This window comes from Bufo bufo, chromosome 3, assembly GCF_905171765.1.
Source record: "Bufo bufo chromosome 3, aBufBuf1.1, whole genome shotgun sequence".
Taxonomy (NCBI): domain Eukaryota; kingdom Metazoa; phylum Chordata; class Amphibia; order Anura; family Bufonidae; genus Bufo; species Bufo bufo.
Window position 1 is genome coordinate 449,265,746 of NC_053391.1, and position 27,077 is coordinate 449,292,822.

Sequence of the window (27,077 nt, forward strand, 5' to 3'; positions counted from 1 at the left end):
CTGCCCGCCGGAACCCTCTGCCGCAAGTGTGAAAGTACCCTAAAGTGGTTGGCCAGATTTGCCGAACAGCCTTAGAGGGGTTATCTGAGAATGACAACTTCCTACGCACATGATACCGTAGGTGACAAATGTCTGACTGGTGGGTGTATGACTGCTGGGATCCTCACTGATCACATGAGCAGGGGCCCTGTGCCCCTATATGAACGGAGCAGTGGTCAAGCATGGCTACTGCTTCTCCATTCAGACTATGGAAGAGCCAAAGGGTGTAATAAATTCAGAAAAAAATGATTCTTCACCATAGAGCATTTGCTTGAAAATTCATATTTCACAGAGGGATCTTTTTAATCAAATGTAAGCTGCACATTCTGCCAGTACAACTGATGATGAGAAATTGCATTGACAATGTAGTTTATCTGGTTTTTTGACCAAAGAGCATCTATTGACTCAATCACATAATCTGTATCGTTGTGGTCATAGTCAAGCGGATTGCGACTTTTTGCTATGGAAATAGAATGTGAAGGACAGCATTCTAATGATTGTGACTCAATGCTCCATTGTGACGCAATTCTCTCCTGTTCAGCCAGTATATATCACACCAGAATACAAGCTCCTGCCACTGTCCAGCTCTAGCCTGCTTTTCTGTTTGTGAATCCCTTCACTTTATCTATCCTGCTTTCAAAGTCAGTAGTAACAAGTAATATAGATGGCCAAGATATGCAGAACTGCATATAATTGGAAGTCAGCCATATTTCGTATACAACATGATTGTTAAATGTCATAAGTATTCTTAGTCTGTCAATATAGGCATCGGGTCTATTGTGCTGGTTTGGGATAAGAGGTAGGCAGCCACCTTGGGCATCAATAATGAGGTCAGTGCAAATTATGATTGCCCTGACTTTAAGGCCTCATGCACACGGCCGTTGTTTTGGTCCACATCCGAGCTGCAGTTTTGGCGGCTCGGATGCGGACCCATTCACTTCAATGGGGCCGCAAAAGATGCGGACAGCACTCCGTGTGCTGTCCGCATCCGTTGCTCCATTCCATGGCAAAAAAAATTATAACATGTCCTATTCTTGTCCGCGCTTTGCGGACAAGAATAGGCAGTTATATTAAAGTCTTTCCGTGCCGTTCCGCAAATTGCGGAATGCACACGGACGCCATCCGTGTTTTGCGGATCCGTGATTTGCGGACCGCAAAACACACAACGGTCGTGTGCATGTAGCCTAAGGCAAACTTGTCGCCACAAAATGCAGCACAATCAGGCAGCCTTTTATAGAGCAGGAGGAGCTGAGCAGATTTATATATATATACACACAGTCGAGTCACATTAATTTGACCACTTCCTACTTTCAATGTCGGCAGTGCATAGCTCATGAAGGAAGTCGCGTGTCGTGAGCTGGCTTAGTGGGTATATAAGGTGTGGGATAATGACATATCAAAGGTTTTGATTGGTGGGCATCCAAGTGTCAAGTCGATAAAATACAGTAAGTCGTTAGAAGCACTCAGGTGATCGCTGCTGAAGACTGGCTAAAGACAACCTGAGTAGAGTCTATGAGGCCATCTTCATCCCGTCTCGAGGAGAGACAGCACTCAGTGCTTCTTGCTCCTCATTTTAGTGCTCCTGGGGATCTCAGCACTCAGGCCTCCATTGATCAAAACCTTTGACATGTCACTGTGGCATATTAAGTTTTTAGAGAGCGCAATTCCTGTTATCAATCCCTTTGTACAGCCAATTGCAAAACTGTATGGGAGGAGATAGTAGAGGACGTAAGTATGATCAATATAAACGCTAAGGATTGGTGGTGAAGGGGAGGTGAAATAGATCGATTAAGGGTACTTTCACACTTGTGTTGTGAAGATCCTGCAGGCAGTTCCGTCGCCGGAGCTGCCTGCCGGATCCGGAAATCCGTGTGCAAACGGATAGCATTTGTAGATGGATCCGGATGCGGATCTGTCCAACAAATGCATTGAAACACCGGATCCGTCTCTCCGGTGTCATCCGGAAAAAATGGATCCGGTATTTATTTATTTTTTGCATTTTGAAAGGTCTGCGCATGCGCATACCGAAAAACCAGATCCGTTTTGCCGGAACACTTGGTGCCGGATCTGGCATTAATGCATTTCAATGGAAAATAATGCCGGATCCGGAATTCCGGCAAGTGTACCGGAATTTTGGACGGAAAAAATACTGCAGCATGCTGCAGTATTTTCTCCGGCCAAATACCGTAAGAGTGACTGAACTGATGCATCCTGAACAGAATACTCTCCATTCAGAATGCATTAGGATAGAACTGATCATTTCTTTTCCGGTATTGAGCCCCTGTGACGGAACCCAGTGCCGGAAAAGAATAACGCTAGTGTGAAAGTACCCTAAATCAATGATTGTCCATCTAACAACTATTGTATTTTATTCCAGGACTGAAACCACTGTCTTCGGCACCAATATAACTTGTCATCCCCTGCATGTATGCAAACTAGTGGAGACAAAGGCCCAGATTTACTAATCCTAAAGAAGCCGTAAACTTAGACCGGCTGTCTAGACCTGCACCTGATTTATCGCAGAGGCTCAGGCGGGTGCGCAGACACTATTCACTCACTACCGTATATACCAATATTGGTTGGCTTACTTTCAGACAGATTCTTATGCCAGAATTGTGCAGAAATTGTGATGCATCTTGCAAAGCTCCCCCCACTTTCTGCTAAGTCCACCCATTTATCAGGCGTGTTGGAAAAAAGTTTAGAAACCCTAGATGAGATATTTTGCGGCACTTTTTTTACATCGATTTTTGGCGCAGACACATTCGTAAATCTGGTCCAAAGTGTGGGGCAGGTCTCCATAGGAACCAGTTGCCTATAATGAGCTGTTATCACTCATTTTTTGTCAGTTCTGATGTGGAAAGTGTTCATTTCATTAAAGTGACAATAATTTTATATTTTGTACTCTCAGAATGAAGTAAGACAACAGCAGAAAACCATTGATAACTTGGAGATCACAGTAAAAAATGCAAAATCGGTGAGTAAAAATTAGTCATATTTAATATGAATATGAGCCTCTAATGATTGTATAGTAATTCTGTAGTATAAAGGCTAGTGCAGCGTCGTATAGCCACTGGCAACCAGTCTAATGGTCCCTTTACAAAAGACGATATTACAGCAGATTGTCGGGAGCGAAACGTTCCTTCCCGACCATCTGCTGATCGCTAGCGGAGGAGACCGCTGCTTTTACATGCAGCGATCTCCAGAGTATGGGGAGGAGTGATCGCTAATGCCATCGCTCTAACCCATAAGAACTTGTTGTTTGAGGGCAGGAGACCATGTTTACACAGCACTATCTGCCACTGGGAAACGATCAATTTTGCAAAAAAGACCGGATTACCTGATGAACGAGGGTTTCGGGTTATCGGCGGTACATTTACACTGCCTGATCATCGCTAATGAGCAGTACTATGAACATTCGTTGGCGATAATCTGTGCAATTCTCAGTCCGTGTAAAGTTTGTTGTACTAAAATCACTACCGATTAGTAGCTTAATCTGAAACATATGTATACTTATGGGTCTTGCCACTTCAGTGGTTGATGATTACACTACTCACAATTGCAGAGAATAGCTCAATGTCCCATATAGGTTATTATCTTCCAGCGCATTGTTACTGTTCCTTTATGTGGTGCTATACACATCATTACCACACACCGGGTGGTACAGTCATAGAGGTTACAGAGATGGTAGTCCCATCCAGAACAGTAGTTACCCTACTAATGATGTTGCCGTATATATGGTGCCATGTCAACATATTACTGAATACCGAATAATGTGTACCATGCCTACGGTGGTAAATACATAACATAACGGGGCTGTTTCTTGTTACTCAGGAATCTAACATTGCCAAAGAACAATTAGAAAAAACTGCAACTGAGCTGGAGGAGAAAAAGCAGGAGACCAGGGCCCTGAATCTACTTTTAGACCAAATGCAAGAAGACAGCAGCAGACTTAGCAAGAAAGTTGAAAAACTTGAGAAAGCCGGTATTTATCTGATATGTAAAATCCTAATATCGATGCTTCAAAGAAGATAAATGATCAAATGCCATGTTCTAAAAAAATTGCTATACATAGCTTTTAATCGTGATGCACATTTAGATTAATGCAAAATGTTTTCATATTTTTCGTTCAGTAGTTTGACCAAGCCCTAACATATCTTTTATTTCTGTGGCTATTGATCATAATGGTCAAAGCAGTGCTGTAGTTCTAGCATTATATTCACAAGTCAGGATGCTTAGGGTAAATAGCATTATAGTCTATCATCAATAGAAATAGGAAAGGATACATAATAAAAATGTATTCCTTATTTTTACTGCAATTATTGGGGCAGGCTTTGTCTTCTATAGTAGCTCAAGAAGGAAATAAGTCTTTGATATTCATACATTAAAGTGTCATTTTTATATGTGTAGGGACAATGAATGTAGGTGTTTTGTAATATACTTAATTGGGGAAATATGTTCATTTTTATTAGAAAACAGTATGTAAAATCTTCGCTTAGCAAAACTCTCACTGAGGCCTCTTTCACACGACCGTATGGCTTTTTCAGTGTTTTGCGGTCCGTTTTTCACGGATCCGTTGTTCCGTTCTTTGTTTCTGTTTCTGTTTTGTTTTTCCGTTCCGTTTTTCCGTATGGCATATACAGTAATTACATAGAAAAAATTGGGCTGGACATAACATTTTCAATACATGGTTCTGCAAAAACGGAACGGATGCGGAAGACCTACGGATGCATTTCCGTATGTGTTGCATTTTTTTTGCGGACCCATTGATTTGAATGGAGCCACAGAAAACGTGATTTGCGGGCAATAATAGGACATGTTCTATCTTTCAACAGAACGGAAATACGGAATGCATATGGAGCACATTCCGTTTTTTTTGCGGAAACATTTAAATGAATGGTTCCATATACGGACTGTATACGGAACGCAAAAAACTGATCAAAAAAAACAGTTGTGTGAAAGAGGTCTGAGGGTTAGACTTAGGCTACATGCACACGACCGTTGTGTGTTTTGCGGTCCGCAAATCGCGGATCCACAAAACACGGATGGCGTCCGTGCATGTTCCGCAATTTGCGGAACGGCACGGACAGCCTTTAATATAACTGCCTATTCTTGTCTGCAAAGCGCGGACAAGAATAGGACATGTTATTTTTTTTTTCTGGGGCCACGGAACGGAGCAACTGATGCGGACAGCACACGGAGTGCTGTCCGCATCTTTTGCGGCCCCATTGAAGTAATTAGGTCCGCATCCGAGCCGCCAAAACTGCGGCTCGGATGCAGACCAAAACAACGGCCGTGTGGATGAGGCCTTAAAGTGTCTCCAGTGAGGCACGTCCCATCATTTTTAGTAATGCCTATTATATACACATACAGTATAGGGGTGCAGGGCTGGACTAAAGAGAATGAAACAAGGAGACCAGAGACAGGCTGAGAAGCTTCAGCATCATACAGTTATGCAGCGTCTTCAGTGTTCAGTAGAATTGTGAAGATGGATTCTCCTTAGGAACCTTCAGTTAGAGGATTTCTTGAAGAGGACCTGTCGCCTCTCCTGACATGCCTGTTTTAATAGCTTCATGCATCCCCCATGTAATAATAATTCTGGAGCATCTATTCCCATGTCTCTATGGTGTGCCATTCCTCTATTCTTTCTATTAGAAGTTATGACTGAATTGCTATTAGCCTTCAGTAAGGGTACAGAGGGGAGGTAGCCAGTTGGGGGGGGGGGTGTACCTGTGTAGCGGTCAGAGGAGGAAGAAACCGCAAGGCTGGATTCAAGTACAGACAAGGAGACTGAAGATAAACCGGCTTTATTATTAAAGAACAAGATGTAACTGCTGGAAAATCGGATTAACAGTATAAACAGGTTTACACAGAATACTTGAAGAAGAGTTAGGATAAATGCGTTCTACAGCAAACACATCAGAGTCCAGGCTACACTCAGCTAATATACTCCTATCTACCCCTGCTACTCAGGGTCCGCTTCTACAGCGCACTATCTAAAGTCTCCTGCTCTATGCCCTACCGCTGATTAGCACCGGTGCACACGCACAGTTCTGGAGTTATCTGAGTAGAGGTCTGTTATGTCGTCTTCTCCCACGAGATGGATGCTTGTCTTGCCCGAATGCGTGGTGGCCTGGGTCCTCTGGCTCCTGAATCAATCACTTGCTTTTCTCAGCGCGTGGCTTGCTTCTCTCTCTCTCTCTCTGGGTTACAGCTGCAGCACTTCAGTTAAGGCCTCTTGCACACAAACATTTTTTTTTGTTTTGTTTACGTTCCGTTTTTTGCGTTCCGTATACGGAACCATTCATTTCAATGGATCCGCCAAAAAAACAGAAGGTACTCAGTATGCCTTCCATTTCTGTATTTCCGTTTTTCCATTCCGTTCAAAGGTAGAACATGTCCTATTATTGTCCGCATAACAGACAAGGATAGTACTGTTCAATTAGGGACCAGCTGTTCGGTTCCGCAAAATACGGAATGCACTCGGACGTCATCCGTTTTTTGCGGACTGCAAAATACATGCGGTCGTGTGAATGAGGCCTAAGAGTCTATCTTGATCTGTCTCAAACACAGCCAGCTTCTCAGGACTCCAACAGTCAGGCTCCGTGTCCCATCACTAGTCAATACTTAGCTCCTAACATGGCAGCCATCCTCACAGCTCCCCAGGACACACACACCCCTCCAGCCAGGACTCAAACCCTGGGAATTCTGGCTCCTGCTACCTCCTGTGTATATCAGAAAAAGTTCAGCTTCCTTTTACTCAGAGACACAGCGGCCTCTAATGGCTGAAATAAGTCATCGCAGTCTATGTAACACAATGTTGCAGATATCTGTGCAAAGAACAGTATTCTAGGAGCTGACCCCTACACCTGCACAGTCTGACTCTCTAATCAGTGCTGCCATTTTCACACTGTGCAGGTACACATCCCCAACTGGTTACACCCCTCTGTACCCTTACTGCAGACTTCTAGCAAATCATTCATAACTTCTAGTAGAAATGATAAAGGAATGGCACAACATATAGACATAACAATAGATGTTCCAGAATTGTTATTATATGGGGAATGCATGAAGCTATTAAAACAGACATTTCAGGAGCGGTGACAGGTCCTCTTTAAAAGAGAGTTTACATAAAGTTTTCTAATACAAATAAACATACTGGTATTTCCCCAAAAAGTGCATTATAATGTGCCCTGCATTACAGCTATAGGGGAACTATAAATGCCTGCGTTCTTCCCAATTAAAATCTGTGGAGGGAGATTGTCACTGAATCAAAGCCCCCTTCCCCATTCACTGTTATATTATTGTCTCCAGCTAAAAAAACGTAACATTAACAGTTTTCAAATTAGGCTACTTTCACACTTGCGGCAGAGTGATCCGGCGGGCAGTTCAGTCGCCGTCGGCAATCTGCATGCAAACGGACAGCATTTGTAGACAGATCCGGATGCGGATCCGTCTTACAAATGTATTGCAAGAACAGATCCGTCTCTCCGGATGTCATCCGGAGAAACGGATCTGTTATATATTTTTTTCACATTTTTACCGGTGTGCGCATGCGCAGACCGGAAGGACAGATCTGGCATTGCGGTATTTTTACACTAATACATTTCAATGTAAATTAATGCCGGATCCGGCATTCTGGCAACTGCATGCTGCGGTATTTCCTCCATCCAAAACGCCGTTCAGTGACTGAACTGGTGACATCCTGATGCATCCTGAATGGATTTCTCTCCATTCAGAATGCATGGGGATAAAACTGATCAGTTCTTTTCCGGTATTGAGCCCCTATGACAGAACTCAGTGTCGGAAAAGAAAAACGCTAGTGTGAAAGTACCCTTAAAAGCCATGTTACTACTGGCCAATGCAGTTAAGAAATTCAGTGTGGACTCAAATTTAATGGGGGCAGACCACATGAAATCAAGTGATCATATACCAGCAAGTCTATTCTTACTATAGAACATGTATCTAATATATAAAGCTGAGTGTATGTACGTATGTCCGCTAAAGGAATCCGCACTGTCGAGTTTACAATCATGAAATTTGGCAAACATGTACATCAGGTGTCCGGGAAGGTTTTAGACCAGGTCTCAGCTCTCTAGCACGTAGAGATACTCCCAAAAAATTAATTAGCCAATAGAAGCCTGGTCACATGACCCTTATCAGCCAATAGAAGCTCGCAGGCCCTTAGTCTCCACATACACACAGTTTTACACCAGGTTTCCATAACAACCCAGCCATTTCTCTTCACTGCTGCAGGTCAGCTTTAAAGGAGCAGGCCGCTGTGGGTGACACTGTTAAGGGAGCGGAGTGCTGTGGAGGTCACAGTTAAGAGGCAGGTAGGGTGGCCCTTCACGCCACCCTAAAAAAACCGACTTAACCCCCCCCCCCCCCGGTCCAGCTAAGCCACGCCCTGACCCAGTTAGGCCATGCCCCCTCCCACTCTGCAGCCAACGGGGATTGAAATAATGAAGGTAAAAATCAACTTCTGTCAGCAGCAGAGGTGGGAGGGAGGGTGACTTTCTCCCTGCAGCTCACACTTAAGACATCACAGTGCTGCTGGCTTAGAGTGAACTGTTCAAAAGGACTCGCCCCTATCCAGTTAGGCCACACACCCTCCCACTCTTCAGCTGACAGGGATTGAAAAATGGACATCCCTGTGTCCATCCAGGCCCTGCGCCGGACGGAGGGCAGGGAGTCTGAAAGCTGGACTGTCCGGCCTAAAACCGGACCTCTGGCGACCCTAGGGGCAGGCTGCTGTGGAGGTCACAGTTAAGGGGACGTTCCGCTATGGAGGCCAGTGTTAAGGGGCAGATTTCTGTAGAGGCCACTGTTAAGGGGACGGGGTGTTGTTGAAATCACTGTTAAGGAGATGGGGTACTGTGGAGGTCACTAAAAAAAGGGACGGCCGCTGTGTAGGTCACTGTTAAAGGGGCGGTATGCTGTGGAGGTCACTGTTAAGGCGGCGGGATGCTGTGGAGGTCACTGTTAAAGGGCGTGCACTGTGGAGGTCTCTGTTAAGGGGGCAGGGAATGGTGGAGGTCACAGTTAAGGGGACGATCCACTATGGAGGTCAGTGTTAAGAGGTGGGGTGCTGTAGAGGTCACTGTTAAGGGGGCGAGGTGTAGTGGAGGTCACATTTTAAGGGAACGGAGCTCTGTGGAGGTCACTGTTAAGGGGGAGGGTTATTGTGGAAATCACTGTTAACAAGATGGGTACTGTGGAGGTCACTAATAAAGGAACGACCGCTGTGGAGGTCACTGTTAAAGGGGTGGGGTATTGTAGATGTCACTGTTATAGTGGATACTGCCGATATCTTTTAACGACACACACAAACATTAAATGAAATATATGAAATATACCCGTGGAGGATTTCACAATCTGATCTTGTATTCACTAGGGGATTTATGCAGCTGCATATGCTGAAGCACATACAGGCTGTTAAAACACCTTCATCCTTTGAGACTATTCCTGTTAGTGATGAAGGTGTAAATGTTTAGATATTGTGTCAAAAATTGTTCCCACTTTTAACCTGTCCACAGTAGCATCGTGGCCTCATGTTGTAACAGTGCCATGGTTTCAACTTACAAAGCAAAATCAGGACTTATATGGTTTTTGGTACAGGATCCAGCTTTTTCAGTTTCCCATGCCGCACACAAAAACACTACTTTCACTCCATTCCGGTGTGTTCAGCTTTGTCCCCATTGACAATGAATGGGGACAAAACTGAAGCGTTGTGCTGCGGTTTTGACACTCTGATCTCAAAAACGGACAGCGCAATGCAGATGTGAAAGTACCCTTACTCCTGAAAAGAGCATAACTCAAGTGAGCTTAAAGGGGTTGTCCAGCTTCTAACACAATATTATCTATGCCCTGGACAGCACATTAAATACAAACCGGATTCCAAAAAAGTTGGGACACTAAACAAATTGTGAATAAAAACTGAATGCAATGATGTGGAGATGGCAAATGTCAATATTTTATTTGTAATAGAACGTAGATGACAGATCAAACGTTTAATCCGAGTAAATCTATCATTTTAAAGGAAAAATACGTTGATTCAAAATTTCACGGTGTCAACAAATCCCCAAAAAGTTGGGACAAGTAGCAATAAGAGGCTGGAAAAAGTCAATTTGAGCATAACGAAGAGCTGGAAGACCAATTAACACTAATTAGGTCAATTGGCAACATGATTGGGTATAAAAAGAGCTTCTCAGAGTGGCAGTGTCTCTCAGAAGCCAAGATGGGTAGAGGATCACCAATTCCCACAATGTTGCGCAGAAAGATAGTGGAGCAATAGCAATTTTTCGCTGGGTAACACCTTTCTGATAAGACTTTGCATCTATCATCATCAACTGTGCATAACATCATCCGAAGATTCAGAGAATCTGGAACAATCTCTGTGCGTAAGGGTCAAGGCCGTAAAACCATACTGGATGCCCGTGATCTCCGGGCCCTTAAACGACACTGCACCACAAACAGGAATGCTACTGTAAAGGAAATCACAGAATGGGCTCAGGAATACTTCCAGAAACCATTGTCAGGGAACACAATCCACCGTGCCATCCGCCGTTGCCAGCTGAAACTCTACAGTGCAAAGAAGAAGCCATTTCTAAGCAAGATCCACAAGCTCAGGCGTTTTCACTGGGCCAGGGATCATTTAAAATGGAGTGTGACAAAATGGAAGACTGTTCTGTGGTCAGACGAGTCACGATTCGAAGTTCTTTTTGGAAATCTGGGATGCCATGTCATCCGGACCAAAGAGGACAAGGACAACCCAAGTTGTTATCAACGCTCAGTTCAGAAGCCTGCATCTCTGATGGTATGGGGTTGCATGAGTGCGTGTGGCATGGGCAGCTTGCATGTCTGGAAAGGCACCATCAATGCAGAAAAATATATTCAGGTTCTAGAACAACATATGCTCCCATCCAGACGTCATCTCTTTCAGGGAAGACCCTGCATTTTTCAGCAAGATAATGCCAGACCACATTCTGCATCAATCACAACATCATGGCTGCGTAGGAGAAGGATCCGGGTACTGAAATGGTCAGTCTGCAGTCCAGATCTTTCACCTATAGAGAACATTTGGCGCATCATAAAGAGGAAGGTGCAACAAAGAAGGCCCAAGACGATTGAACAGTTAGAGGCCTGTATTAGACAAGAATGGGAGAGCATTCCTATTTCTAAACTTGAGAAACTGGTCTCCTCGGTCCCCAGACTTCTGTTGAGTGTTGTAAGAAGAAGGGGAGATGCCACACAGTGGTGAAAATGGCCTTGTCCCAACTTTTTGGGGATTTGTTGACACCATGAAATTCTGATTCAACATATTTTTCCCTTAAAATGGTACATTTTCTCAGTTTAAACTTTTGTTCCGTGATTTATGTTCTATTCTGAATAAAATATTAGAAGTTGGCACCTCCACATCATTGCATTCAGTTTTTATTCACGATTTGTATAGTGTCCCAACTTTTTTGGAATGCGGTTTGTAATATAAAAACCTGCTCCCCACCATTCCGTTCCAACACTGAGGGTCCGGTCCTGCTCCCGCTTCCTCTCCCCGGCCAGTGATGCCAATCACCGGAAGTAGCAGGACCAGACCCTTGATGCTGAAAAGGAGCATCAGGGAATAGCTGAGTGCTTTTTTAATGTTATATACAGTGCTGTCCAAGGCATAGAAGCTGGATAACCCCTTTAAAGAGGACCTTTCACCAAAAAACATATATAGAAACAGTTACATTACCTAACAGTGCGGCCCCCAGTGATGTATTTCCGATTATTATTTTTTCAGAGGACCCCCCCTTTCGTCCGCTGTGGTCTCCGGTAGTTCTGGCGCTTCATGTGCTAATGAGGCGATTCGGTTCGAGTAGGCGATCCTCTCCGCCGGGGACTCCAAGATGGCGCATGCCTCGGGATGTGTAAAAGCTCAAGTTCTCGCGAATCCCGCGAGAACTTGAGCTCCTTCTCCCTGGCTAAGAGCGCGGCACTCTGATTGGATGCGCTCTTAGCCAGGGAGAAGAAAACCGTGCCCTGTACAAATTCTAGTCACCGCCTACTCGAACCGAATTTCCTCATTAGCATATGAGGCGCCAGAACTACCGGAGACCACAGCGGACGAAAGGGGGGGTCCTCTGAAAAAATAATAATCGGACATACATCACTGGGGGCCGCACTGTTAGGTAATGTACTTGTTTCTATACATGTTTTTTGGTGAAAGGTCCTCTTTAATGCCACTTTCACGTGGTTAGTATTTAGCTTGTGTTTTATCAGTACTTGTAAACCAAAACCATGAGTGAGTCCAAGTCAGAGAAGATGTGCAAGTCCATTAGGGCTCATACACACGACTGTATATTGGGTCCACAACTGATCTACATTTTTAGCGAATTGCACAAGGACCTATTGGTTTCAATGGGGCTGCAAAAAATGCAGACAGCACACATCCTGCATGAGCTCTACTGTTTCTCTGTCAGTGGCACTCCTAGTTTTGCCTTACAAAACCATGAACTGACATTGTGAAAGTGGCCTTAACATGTGGTTTTCAGCTCACTAGACTCTGTATATGACAAGCATAAGTTTCTCAACATATGATCGCCATGTTCAATAACTAACAACATAAAAGTATATGAGTCAGCAACCTTTAGGGAACATTCAGTACATTAAAAGGATTTTCTGTTTGATTAATACTAGTGTTTACTTTTAATTCACTAGAGAAGAAGAATGTTTTAACAAATGAGAAGGGTAAAGCAAAGTCTCCTTCTAAACTTGACTCATTTGTAAGGAGTCTGGAAGAAGAAAGGGATCACTACAAGAGAGAAGCAGAACATCTGAGGAGGATGCTTCGAGGTCGTAGCAGTAGTCCAAAGCGTAGCCCTTCCCGGGTCAGTATTGCTAGTGTGACGTTTAGATGTAAATATTTGAACAAGCCTTCTCCAAAGAAACTTTTTTAAGAGTGTTTACAGCTAGGGTTTTGGACTGTTGTGCCTAGGACCCATTAGTAGAAACTACCCTGAGAGTCTGCCCTGAAGATATATGCAAATATTACCTGTGCAGTTTTAGGTTTAGCAATTTTTTCAGTTTTTTTCATTGCAGTATCCCAACAGCCATAACTTGTTAGAAACAAATAGTAAATCTGGTTTGGTAATTTGACTTGTTTTTCCAGCATGTCCTGTGCAGTAAAAATTACATTATAAGGGTACGACTACATGGCGCAGTTGCGATGTGGGCTCGCTGTGGTCAGGTACCGTGTGGCCATATCACAGATTTGTGACTTCACATGAAGTATTTAAGGGGTTCTCCGGGCTTTTAATATTGATGACCTATCCTCATGATAGGTCATCAATATCAGATCAGCAGGCATCTGACACCTGGGACCTCCGCCGATCAGCTGTATGAGGAGTCAGTGCACACACTGTGCATGTGCCGTCTCCCTTCTCTGTTCCTGCTCTGCTGCTGCTTTTTCCATAGACAACAGCGGTGAGAAGGGGGACAGCACAGGCGCACTGAGCGCGCCGTCTCCTCATACAGCTGATTGGCAGGGGTGCTGGGTGTCTGACCCCTGCTTTGCTGATATTGATTACTTATGCTGGTCCAAAATAACTAAGGTAAGTATTCCGGTTTCCTATAATGTGTTGGATCCAATCAGGGAAGAGATGTATGAGCCTGTAGTGCAGTTTAAAATCATCCATTTACAGTCTGTCTTGTCCATTATCAATCCTTTAAGAGTAATTGGGTCTGGAGCTCTTTTAGTGCCCATTTACTTGTGCAGATTATCTTGGCAGTTATTAGGCACAAACGCTCATACGCATGCTCGTTCCCGATAACTGACCCTTGTAAATGTGCTGCAGATCCTCTGACAAATGAGCAAAGCATTTGTATGTCGGTGATGCAATAGTTTATGCAACTCTTAAAATCATTATTTATCGGCAGCTCAATGCCCTGTGTAAATGCAGTGGTGTACCTACCATGAAGGCAGACCATGCCACTGATATTTCGGCCCAAAGTGGGGGCATAGCACTGAATAACTTCTGTTAAAGGGGTTATCTGACTTTGTAACTGATGACTTATTCTTGCATACTGTAGGTCATCAACATCTGATCATTGGGGTCCGACACCCAGGACCCCCGCCGATTAGCTGTTTAAGAATGCCCAGGCTCTCCAGTGAGTGACCACTCATCACATGGCCTAGGCACGGCTCAGCCCCATTCATTTTAATTTATATTTACGTAATTGTTATTTTGAGAGAAATCTTTTGGGGATGTGGGAGAGAAAATTACTATGGATTCCTATGAGATCCATGTATACTCCTGTGAAACTGTATGTGGACAATTGATCATAGTAATGATCTAACATGCCCATCCAGAGGAAATAATCTGCTGCATGTAAATGTCCCTGAACAGGTCGACAGTGATAGGGAATAAGTGCTTTTTTTCCCAGCTCAATACCCTTTGTATGCCAGTTTTCTGGTGTATAAAAATCACAAATCTTTGTGCCAACAGCATTATCAAAAACATTACAGATCTTTACTATTTTCCCCTGGCCTCACCACTCGGCGGAGTTGGACTAGTAAAGCTTTGACAGATTTACAATCATTACTCCAGAAGACCTGCATAAATTCCTACTGAAATCTATGGCAGCTGATGGCTTGTACAGATTTCAGTCTGTGACAGTGCAAAATGCAACAAATTTATTAAGAGGTAGGCATCTCTTAATAAATTTGACACACCGTACTCCAGTGGATTTTTTACAAAGACTGTTTCAAGATCAGTGTGGGGGGGGAAACTCCACATTGAACACAGGAGGGAAGGGGAACAGTAACTGGGCCTGGAAACTAGGGAAGAAACAGGTCACCTCCTAGACAACCCTAATCCGGGCCCTGACTACCTATCAATATGAATAGACCTTGAAGGTAGGAATATTCATAAGCAGGATACGTAGGCCCTGATTTCCCTATAAGGCCCTGGAATAAGTAGAGGACCAGAGACAACCCATTCCTCCCCAGATGGACGAATGGAAGTCTCTGTCTCAGGCCCAGATACAACAACAGGGAATATAACAAATACAAACAAACACGACACTTAACTTCTGGAGAGATGGAAGAACTGGAACACCTGAAAGGATCTCACACCAGCTCAGCCAAACCCAAATGAAGCCATCAACCGCATAGTCAGAAGGGTGGGGTAAGACCATAAAGTGTAGAAGTGATGACCACTGAGCAACAGCTGAGAAAAGGGAAGTAGTCATTAACCCTATCAACCTTGAATCAAGAGAAATCAAGGAGGCTGTTAGAGTCCTCCACGCTCAGCCAATCTCCTTGATTTCCTGACATCAGTCACTGGAGGGACCGTGACAGACTGGTATAGGAAATGCCAGTCTTTAGTAAATGCTTCCCATTGTTTTTATTCACCCTTTTCAGTATTTGGGAGTATGAATGTTTCTATAAAGGTTTCTCATGTGAAAAATCTCTACAATTTCACAGTTTGACTCAGAAAACAAGAAGACGGTTCGAGAACGTGATGACCTCCAGAACATGCTCACAAAGTATGAGCGTCACATGGCAGAAATCCAAGCCAACGTCAAAGTTCTGACATCAGAGAGAGACAAAACAAACTTGCTTTATGAGCGGGTAAGCAGTCCATCTCATTTATGTTCTACAGACCTGTCACCTCTCCTGACATGTTTGTTTCACTAACTATTTGCATTCTTCATGCAACACCAATTCTTGAGCATGTATTCTTATCTGAAATACTGTGCCGTTCCACTATTATTCCTGATTGATAGTTCATGAATCAATGTACAACTGCACAGTCTTACACTAGCAGCACTAAAAACACCCAGTTGTACATTTATCCATAATTATTTAGTAAGAATAACAGAGAAATGGCACAACACCGTCATAAATGTCATAAATGTGGAATACCATTATTTACTGAATCAGACATGTCAGGAGAGGTGACAGGTCCTCTTTAACAAACAAAAAAGTAATATGTGTTCTCAGTCTCTACTGACACTATTTTAGATTCAACTGTTTTGGAGGTTGGGTTTAGAAACATGTAAAACAGACCGGAAAAAAACAATCAAATGCCCTGCTACATTTGCTCCCTGAGAGATACAGACAAAAGCAAACAAACCATGAATATTGTAACCAATGAACTGAAAGATCCACTCTCCATGGTCACAGTAGAGCAGATCTAGTCTTCTAAAATAAAGAGTTCTCCACAAAGCTACATTGGAGGAGATTTACTAAAGCCGCTTTCACGCAGTGTTTCATCCACGACTTCCATCTCTGATTGTGAGCCAAAACCAGGAATGGATAGTACACAGAGATAAGGTATAAGGGAAAGATCTGCACCTGCTCAGTGTTTCTCTCCTGCTTTTGGCTCACAATCACTGATGGAAATCACTGACCAAACACTGTGTGAAACTGGCTAAAGCAAAATGTGCAAAAAGGTGTAGACATTTTGTACCTAGGAAAAGGTAGCTTAGAAAAGTGTTTGACCCGAAATCTGCCAACATGCACATACATTCTTTTGATGCAACCAAAATTTTACAAAAAGTAAGCCATCTAAGAGGAGGTGGAAGAGAAAAGTATGTAAGATGTCAAGCAAGATGCACCAAGTCTACCACACAATGTGACATATTTGGACCATCTTCTGCCTGCCTTGCCTAGATTTAAGCTGTCTAAATTTAAGATAGTAGCCATAAATCTCAGCCAGTATTCATACTTAGTTTTATCTGGACATTAAGACATAGTACAGCTTAACTGCTGTGAACCCTAACCTTTGGCCCCCTTAGTTCTGCTGCACCCACTATTCTTCATGGTTAATGTCATATCTTTTATTTAAACAATAGGCTATGCTTTTGTAGCAGAAGTATACTTTTTCCATCTCGTTTCCAACCTCTCATGGTGAATCACACAAGTTGTATATTTGTTAGGCACAGCAAGAAATCGCCCAACTTCGAAGGGAGCTCATGCGATCTACAAAGACCCCCAAAGCCAGTTTAACAGCTCAAACCATTCTGCGGCGTGTGGAGAGTGAAAGAGACAATGCCATTTCAGATCTGAGGCGCATGACCACAGAGCGTGACAGCTTGAGAGAGCGGCTAAAGGTAAAGGAAACATTTTCAAATCCTATTTCTTACATTCTGCACCAGCACACGTGAAAAAATAGGGCTCCAACTACCAGGAGACATTTTGCTGCACAGCAGTATCCAACCATAGGAGTTGCATGAATATGAGGGTTTTGTTTGCCAATGGTTATGTGACAAAATGCTTACTAAGAAAGGACTGAAAAGGAGTGTAATTGTGCCACACTGCCATGCATTTCATGGGGACAGGTAACCTCTCCTATTACCCAACAGTACAAAAATGACTGTGCTGTTTGGCTAATAGAAGCTATTAAAGAATACAGCAGACTCATAGTTAGGAGTCCGCTATATTTATGAGGGGAACTCCCGCCCTTGTCAGCAGCGATTGACAGGATGCATGTATGAGTGCAATTAACGACAGCTTGTCAATCACTACGCAGAATGGCGGGGGAGGTACTCAGACGAAAGTAGAGTGGTCCTTCATGAATACAGTTAACATGATCTTTGACAGCTTCTATTAGTCAGACAACATAATATTGATGTGCTATTTGGGCTAAGAGGAGAGGAAACCCGTCCCCATATTATGCTGACAGATCTTACTGGTTATATCTCAGATTTGATGTCATATTGAGGTGATGTGCCATAAATATCAGATTAATGGTGGTCTAGCTGCTGGGATACCCAAAATTCCAGAGAACTCGGATGTCCTGTCCCTCGTTTGCTTTTGGAAGATATGTGGCATTTGTATTTCTCCTATAAGCTTTATATGTCCTCCAGGAAGGGAGATGGTGCACGGATTCTTGGGAGAGGTGGGGGTTCCAACACTTTCTCCATCTAATCGGAGGTTCATGGCTTATCAAATCAGTATGGCAGAAGAAAAGCCTTTTCAGTTTTGTTCTATGATTTTTGCCACTTTTACTGTTGATGCAACTTTCTCAAGGTCTTTCTTGCTGTGTCAATGCAGATTTCACAAGAAACAGCTATAGGCGACAGAGCTCATATGGAACAGAAAATGGAAGAATTACAATTAACAATTCAAATGGTAAGAACAAAAATTTAATAAGAGATTTTGAATCATCTGTGTAACAATTTTACAGCATATGACATTTTATTTTCTAAATAGGTTTTTATCTGCTTTATTTCTGGTGGGGGAAAAAAGACTTTAAAGACCGTCTTTACAATCAGTGTAATCCAGGTCATAAACAGCTAAAGTCATACAAAAAATTATTTGTTTCTCATGATGACAACAAACTATTTGCAAAGTTACTTAACTTTTTAAAGAGAAGTATGGAATTGCCTGCACTTGGCACTGACAGTGAGAATACCGTGGTCCTGAATATCTACTCAGCCATAAGCGCTGTCCTGTTCCTCTCTCCTCCCTGCACTCTGTGACTACCAGGGAAGAGATAGGAAAACCCACTCAGGGCTGACAGTAGTTATACTTGAACATTCTGTAGTTAGTTTTGTTCTGCTCTCTCTTTCTTGTGCTCAGTAACCAAGAGAGATGCGCAGGAAAGACAGAAATGTACAGTCAGCGCTGGCAGCAAGTCAGTCATGGACACAAGCAGAGAGGGTACATACAGGGATGAAGGAGCATGAGTTAGGGAGATAAGAGGCAGGCTGGATGCCAGCATGTGTATGTTCTACATAATCGTCAGCAATGTTCAGTATAACGCTGAAGACAGACTCTCTTTAGCTATACTCAGTGATGCTAACAAGACTCTTTACACCCTGTTTTCTAATATAAAAAACTATCACCTTTTCCTAATAAAGTACACAATATAAAAAATAATCTGAAATGATAGTTAAAAGCCTGTATTTAACTGAGGTTAGTATATGCATACATTGAATATTGCTGCCAGATGTTTCGGTTTTATTATTAATTAAGCAGGATTTCTTTAATGTCTCATATAGCTAGAACGTGAACGATTGGACCAGAAATCTGAGCTGTCCCTAATGAAGGACACAGTGTCATCTATGGAAACTGAATTAAAAGTACTCAGCAGAAGAGCAGCTGAAACTAAAAATGAGTTGAGACAGCAGAAATCTGAATGTGATTCTCTGAGGTATATTTTATCTGCAGTTTTTTAAGGAAATTATTAGAGATGAGCGAATTTTTCAAAAATTAGATTCGGCCGGTTCGCAAATATTTTTTATTTTTTTTGCTTCGATCCGATTTTATTCCACGCAGATCGGGTTAAAAAACAACTATTTCCTGGCTACAGAGAGCCTTTATAGTGGTGTAGAACACTGTGCCTTGCAGTAACACGCATAGGGAGTCTGCTGTGGTAGTGAAATTATACTGTGAATCAGTATGACATGCAGATGACAGGCGTCGCTCTTAGAATCACTGCACACTTCACTTATTTGGGCAGTCACGGGGCCAAAACTGACCAAATAACTCAAGTATGAACTCAGCCTTACAGGTCGATGAAGCGCACTCCTTTTACACCGTCGTCAGCTGATTCCACATAGATGTCTACAGAAACTGTTCTATTAAACGCTTATACAATTAGAGCCCCCCTGACAGAGTGGAGAGGGTGTCAGCAGTAAGTTTGTGTTGATGTCACTGATTATTTTGCTCTTCCTCTGATCCATCAGAACAATAACCCCCAAAAAACGGATCCTGTCTGTGGAGCATCCGCCTCCACTCGGTCAGCATTTGGTCAGTAATACATCAGTATTGCTAATGCCAAAAAAACAGGAGTGGATCAAAAACAGAGATGACCGAGTCAACCATTCACGAACCGCTGGGTTGCTGGTCAAGACATGACCGCTAGATGACACCGGAAGCTCAGGCCTCTCGCTGCGACTCTTGCTGCCACGCCCCCTTACCCTGCTGCGACCTGTGCCTGCGCCAGAAACAATTAGGCCTCTGCCACTCCCCTGTGCAGGGTCTGGCACTTCTCTGTCTGACATACTGTTAGATCAGATAAATAAATAAAAAGGAAATTAAAACACCCCAAAAAAGTCAGTAATTTTCTCACTTCACCACATAACGGCTAATAAGCCCTCTTTTTTCCACTAATACACACCAAAAAGGGCTGTAATTTTCTAATTTCACCACACAACGGCAAATACTTTTTTGTGCCACTAATACACTCCAAAAAGGGCTTTAGAACATATAACTGCACCGCTGAACGGCAAATAGGCCCTTATTTTTTTCCACTTACAGTATACACGACACAAAAGGCTTTAGAACAGATAACTGCACCGCTGATCGGCAAATATATTTTTTCTTTTTCCACTAATACACGCCACAAAAGGCTTTAGAACATATAACTGCACCGCTGAACGGCAAATATATTTTTATTTTGCCACTAATACACGCCACAAAAGGCTTTAGAACAGATAACTGCACCACTGACCAACAAATATATATATATATATATTTTTTACATTAATACACGCCACAAAAGGCTTTAGAACAGATAACTGCACCGCTGAATGGCAAATATATATATATTTTTTCCACTAATACACGCCAGAAAAGGCTTTAGAACAGATAACTGCACCGCTGACCGGCAAATATAGATTTTCTTTTTCCACTAATACACGCCAGAAAAGGCTTTAACCTCTTGCCGCCACGCTAACGCCGAAAGGCGTCATTGCGGCGGCTCCCCCAGGCTACGCTAACGCCAATAGGCGTCATCTCGCGTGAGCCGAGATTTCCTGTGAACGCGCGCACACAGGCGCGCGCGCTCACAGGAACGGAAGGTAAGCGAGTTGATCTCCAGCCTGCCAGCGGCGATCGTTCGCTGGCAGGCTGGAGATGTGTTTTTTTTTAACCCCTAACAGGTATATTAGACGCTGTTTTGATAACAGCGTCTAATATACCTGCTACCTGGTCCTCTGGTGGTCCCCTTTGTTTGGATCGACCACCAGAGGACACAGGTAGCTCAGTAAAGTCCCACCAAGCACCACTACACTACACTACACCCCCCCCCGTCACTTATTAACCCCTTATTAGCCCCTGATCACCCCATATAGACTCCCTGATCACCCCCCTGTCATTGATTACCCCCCTGTCATTGATTACCCCCCTGTCATTGATTACCCCCCTGTAAAGCTCCATTCAGACGTCCGCATGATTTTTACGGATCCACTGATAGATGGATCGGATCCGCAAAACGCATCCGGACGTCTGAATGAAGCCTTACAGGGGCATGATCAATGACTGTGGTGATCACCCCATATAGACTCCCTGATCACCCCCCTGTCATTGATTACCCCCGTCATTGATTACCCCCCTGTAAAGCTCCATTCAGACGACCGCATGATTTTTACGGATCCACTGATAGATGGATCGGATCCGCAAAACGCATCCGGACGTCTGAATGAAGCCTTACAGGGGCATGATCAATGACTGTGGTGATCACCCCATATAGACTCCCTGATCACCCCCCTGTAAAGCTCCATTCAGATGTCCGCATGATTTTTACGGATGCACTGATAGATGGATCGGATCCGCAAAACGCATCCGGATGTCTGAATGAAGCCTTACAGGGGCATGATCAATGACTGTGGTGATCACCCCATATAGACTCCCTGATCACCCCCCTGTCATTGATTACACCCCTGTCATTGATTACCCCCCTGTAAAGCTCCATTCAGATGTCCGCATGATTTTTACGGATGCACTGATAGATGGATCGGATCCGCAAAACGCATCCGGACGTCTGAATGAAGCCTTACAGGGGCGTGATCAATGACTGTGGTTATCACCCCATATAGACTCCCTGATCACCCCCCTGTCATTGATTACCCCCCTGTCATTGATTACCACCCCTGTAAAGCTCCATTCAGACGTCCGCATAATTTTTACGGATCCACTGATAGATGGATCGGATCCGCAAAACGCATCCGGACGTCTGAATGAAGCCTTACAGGGGCATGATCAATGACTGTGGTGATCACCCCATATAGACTCCCTGATCACCCCCCTGTCATTGATTACCCCCCTGTAAAGCTCCATTCAGATGTCCGCATGATTTTTACGGATGCACTGATAGATGGATCGGATCCGCAAAACGCATCCGGACGTCTGAATGAAGCCTTACAGGGGCGTGATCAATGACTGTGGTGATCACCCCATATAGACTCCCTGATCACCCCCCTGTCATTGATTACACCCCTGTCATTGATTACCCCCCTGTAAAGCTCCATTCAGATGTCCGCATGATTTTTACGGATGCACTGATAGATGGATCGGATCCGCAAAACGCATCCGGACGTCTGAATGAAGCCTTACAGGGGCGTGATCAATGACTGTGGTGATCACCCCATATAGACTCCCTGATCACCCCCCTGTCATTGATTACCCCCCTGTCATTGATTACCACCCCTGTAAAGCTCCATTCAGACGTCCGCATGATTTTTACGGATCCACTGATAGATGGATCGGATCCGCAAAACGCATCCGGACGTCTGAATGAAGCCTTACAGGGGCATGATCAATGACTGTGGTGATCACCCCATATAGACTCCCTGATCACCCCCCTGTCATTGATTACCCCCCTGTAAAGCTCCATTCAGATGTCCGCATGATTTTTACGGATGCACTGATAGATGGATCGGATCCGCAAAACGCATCCGGACGTCTGAATGAAGCCTTACAGGGGCATGATCAATGACTGTGGTGATCACCCCATATAGACTCCCTGATCACCCCCCTGTCATTGATTACCCCCCTGTAAAGCTCCATTCAGATGTCCGCATGATTTTTACGGATGCACTGATAGATGGATCGGATCCGCAAAACGCATCCGGACGTCTGAATGAAGCCTTACAGGGGCGTGATCAATGACTGTGGTGATCACCCCATATAGACTCCCTGATCACCCCCCTGTCATTGATTACACCCCTGTCATTGATTACCCCCCTGTAAAGCTCCATTCAGATGTCCGCATGATTTTTACGGATGCACTGATAGATGGATCGGATCCGCAAAACGCATCCGGACGTCTGAATGAAGCCTTACAGGGGCGTGATCAATGACTGTGGTGATCACCCCATATAGACTCCCTGATCACCCCCCTGTCATTGATTACCCCCCTGTCATTGATTACCACCCCTGTAAAGCTCCATTCAGACGTCCGCATGATTTTTACGGATCCACTGATAGATGGATCGGATCCGCAAAACGCATCCGGACGTCTGAATGAAGCCTTACAGGGGCATGATCAATGACTGTGGTGATCACCCCATATAGACTCCCTGATCACCCCCCTGTCATTGATTACCCCCCTGTAAAGCTCCATTCAGATGTCCGCATGATTTTTACGGATGCACTGATAGATGGATCGGATCCGCAAAACGCATCCGGACGTCTGAATGAAGCCTTACAGGGGCGTGATCAATGACTGTGGTGATCACCCCATATAGACTCCCTGATCACCCCCCTGTCATTGATTACCCCCCTGTCATTGATTACCCCCCTGTAAAGCTCCATTCAGACGTCCGCATGATTTTTTTACGGATCCACTGATAGATGGATCGGATCCGCAAAACGCATCCGGACGTCTGAATGAAGCCTTACAGGGGCGTGATCAATGACTGTGGTGATCACCCCATATAGACTCCCTGATCACCCCCCTGTCATTGATTACCCCCCTGTAAAGCTCCATTCAGACGTCCGCATGATTTTTACGGATCCACTGATAGATGGATCGGATCCGCAAAACGCATCCGGACGTCTGAATGAAGCCTTACAGGGGCGTGATCAATGACTGTGGTGATCACCCCATATAGACTCCCTGATCACCCCCCTGTCATTGATTACCCCCCTGTCATTGATTACCCCCCTGTCATTGATTACCCCCCTGTAAAGCTCCATTCAGATGTCCGCATGATTTTTACGGATGCACTGATAGATGGATCGGATCCGCAAAACGCATCCGGACGTCTGAATGAAGCCTTACAGGGGCATGATCAATGACTGTGGTTATCACCCCATATAGACTCCCTGATCACCCCCCTGTCATTGATCAACCCCCCTGTCATTGATCAACCCCCCTGTCATTGATCACCCCCCCTGTCATTGATCACCCCCCCTGTCATTGATCACCCCTCTGTAAGGCTCCATTCAGACATTTTTTTGGCCCAAGTTAGCGGAATTATTATTATTTTTTTCTTACAAAGTCTCATATTCCACTAACTTGTGTCAAAAAATAAAATCTCACATGAACTCACCATACCCCTCACGGAAACCAAATGCGTAAAATTTTTTAGACCTTTATATTCCAGACTTCTTCTCACGCTTTAGGGCCCCTAGAATGCCAGGGCAGTATAAATACCCCACATGTGACCCCATTTCGGAAAGAAGACACCCCCAGGTATTCCGTGAGGGGCATATTGAGTCCATGAAAGATTGAAATTTTTGTCCCAAGTTAGCGGAACGGGAGACTTTGTGAGAAAAAAATTAAAAATATCAATTTCCGCTAACTTGTGCCAAAAAAAAAAAAATTTCTATGAACTCGCCATGCCCCTCATTGAATACCTTGGGGTGTCTTCTTTCCAAAATGGGGTCACATGTGGGGTATTTATACTGCCCTGGCATTCTAGGGGCCCCAAAGCGTGAGAAGAAGTCTGGTATCCAAATGTCTAAAAATGCCCTCCTAAAAGGAATTTGGGCACCTTTGCGCATCTAGGCTGCAAAAAAGTGTCACACATCTGGTATCGCCGTACTCAGGAGAAGTTGGGGAATGTGTTTTGGGGTGTCATTTTACATATACCCATGCTGGGTGAGAGAAATATCTTGGTCAAATGCCAACTTTGTATAAAAAAATGGGAAAAGTTGTCTTTTGCCGAAATATTACTCTCACCCAGCATGGGTATATGTAAAATGACACCCCAAAACACATTCCCCAACTTCTCCTGAATACGGCGATACCACATGTGTGACACTTTTTTGCAGCCTAGGTGGGCAAAGGGGCCCATGTTCCAAAGAGCACCTTTAGGATTTCACAGGTCATTTACCTACTTACCACACATTAGGGCCCCTGGAAAATGCCAGGGCAGTATAACTACCCCACAAGTGACCCCATTTTGGAAAGAAGACACCCCAAGGTATTCCGTGAGGGGCATGGCAAGTTCCTAGAATTTTTTATTTTTTGTCACAAGTTAGTGGAAAATGCTGATTTTTTTTTTTTTTTTTTTTTTCATACAAAGTCTTATATTCCACTAACTTGTGACAAAAAATAAAAACTTCCATGAACTCACTATGCCCATCAGCGAATACCTTGGGGTCTCTTCTTTCCAAAATGGGGTCACTTGTGGGGTAGTTATACTGCCCTGGCATTCTAGGGGCCCAAATGTGTGGTAAGGAGTTTGAAATCAAATTCTGTAAAAAATGACCTGTGAAATCCGAAAGGTGCTCTTTGGAATATGGGCCCCTTTGCCCACCTAGGCTGCAAAAAAGTGTCACACATCTGGTATCCCCGTACTCAGGAGAAGGTGGGGAATGTGTTTTGGGGTGTCATTTTACATATACCCCTGCTGGGTGAGAGAAATATCTTGGCAAAAGACAACTTTTCCCATTTTTTTATACAAAGTTGGCATTTGACCAAGATATTTATCTCACCCAGCATGGGTATATGTAAAAAGACACCCCAAAACACATTCCTCAACTTCTCCTGAATACAGAGATACCAGATGTGTGACACTTTTTTGCAGCCTAGGTGGGCAAAGGGGCCCATATTCCAAAGAGCACCTTTCGGATTTCACAGGTCATTTTTTACAGAATTTGATTTCAAACTCCTTACCACACATTCGGGCCCCTAGAATGCCAGGGCAGTATAACTACCCCACAAGTGACCCCATTTTGGAAAGAAGAGACCCCAAGGTATTCGCTGATGGGCATAGTGAGTTCATGGAAGTTTTTATTTTTTGTCACAAGTTAGTGGAATATGAGACTTTGTATGAAAAAAAAAAAAAAAAAAATCATCATTTTCCACTAACTTGTGACAAAAAATAAAAAATTCTAGGAACTTGCCATGCCCCTCACGGAATACCTTGGGGTGTCTTCTTTCCAAAATGGGGTCACTTGTGGGGTAGTTATACTGCCCTGGCATTCTAGGGGCCCGAATGTGTGGTAAGGAGTTTGAAATCAAATTCTGTAAAAAATGACCTGTGAAATCCGAAAGGTGCTCTTTGGAATATGGGCCCCTTTGCCCACCTAGGCTGCAAAAAAGTGTCACACATCTGGTATTGCCGTACTCAGGAGAAGGTGGGGAATGTGTTTTGGGGTGTCATTTTACATATACCCATGCTGGGTGAGAGAAATATCTTGGCAAAAGACAACTTTTCCCATTTTTTTATACAAAGTTGGCATTTGACCAAGATATTTATCTCACCCAGCATGGGTATATGTAAAATGACACCCCAAAACACATTCCTCAACTTCTCCTGAGTACGGAGATACCAGATGTGTGACACTTTTTTGCAGCCTAGGTGGGCAAAGGGGCCCATATTCCAAAGAGCACCTTTCGGATTTCACTGGTCATTTTTTACAGAATTTGATTTCAAACTCCTTACCACACATTTGGGCCCCTAGAATGCCAGGGCAGTATAACTACCCCACAAGTGACCCCATTTTGGAAAGAAGAGACCCCAAGGTATTTCGTGATGGGCATAGTGAGTTCATAGAAGTTTTTATTTTTTGTCACAAGTTAGTGGAATATGAGACTTTGTATGAAAAAAAAAAAAAAAAATCATCATTTTCCGCTAACTTGTGACAAAAAATAAAAAGTTCTATGAACTCACTATGCCCATCAGCGAATACCTTAGGGTGTGTACTTTCCGAAATGGGGTCATTTGTGGGGTGTTTGTACTGTCTGGCCATTGTAGAACCTCAGGAAACATGACAGGTGCTCAGAAAGTCAGAGCTGCTTCAAAAAGCGGAAATTCACATTTTTGTACCATAGTTTGTAAACGCTATAACTTTTACCCAAACCATTTTTTTT

General features: G+C 43.8%; 1 protein-coding gene across 1 annotated transcript in view; it reads left to right on the plus strand.

Annotated features, from left to right (window-relative positions):
* Nucleotides 1-27,077, plus strand: part of TSGA10 (testis specific 10) — a 64,577-nt gene that overhangs the window by 11,358 nt on the left and 26,142 nt on the right. Inside the window, exons 3-9 of the mRNA XM_040422319.1 lie at nt 2,948-3,013; nt 3,871-4,021; nt 12,739-12,908; nt 15,506-15,652; nt 16,963-17,136; nt 18,080-18,157; nt 19,030-19,181. Coding sequence (XP_040278253.1) covers nt 2,948-3,013; nt 3,871-4,021; nt 12,739-12,908; nt 15,506-15,652; nt 16,963-17,136; nt 18,080-18,157; nt 19,030-19,181 — 938 coding nt within the window. The remainder of the gene's footprint in view (nt 1-2,947; nt 3,014-3,870; nt 4,022-12,738; nt 12,909-15,505; nt 15,653-16,962; nt 17,137-18,079; nt 18,158-19,029; nt 19,182-27,077) is intronic.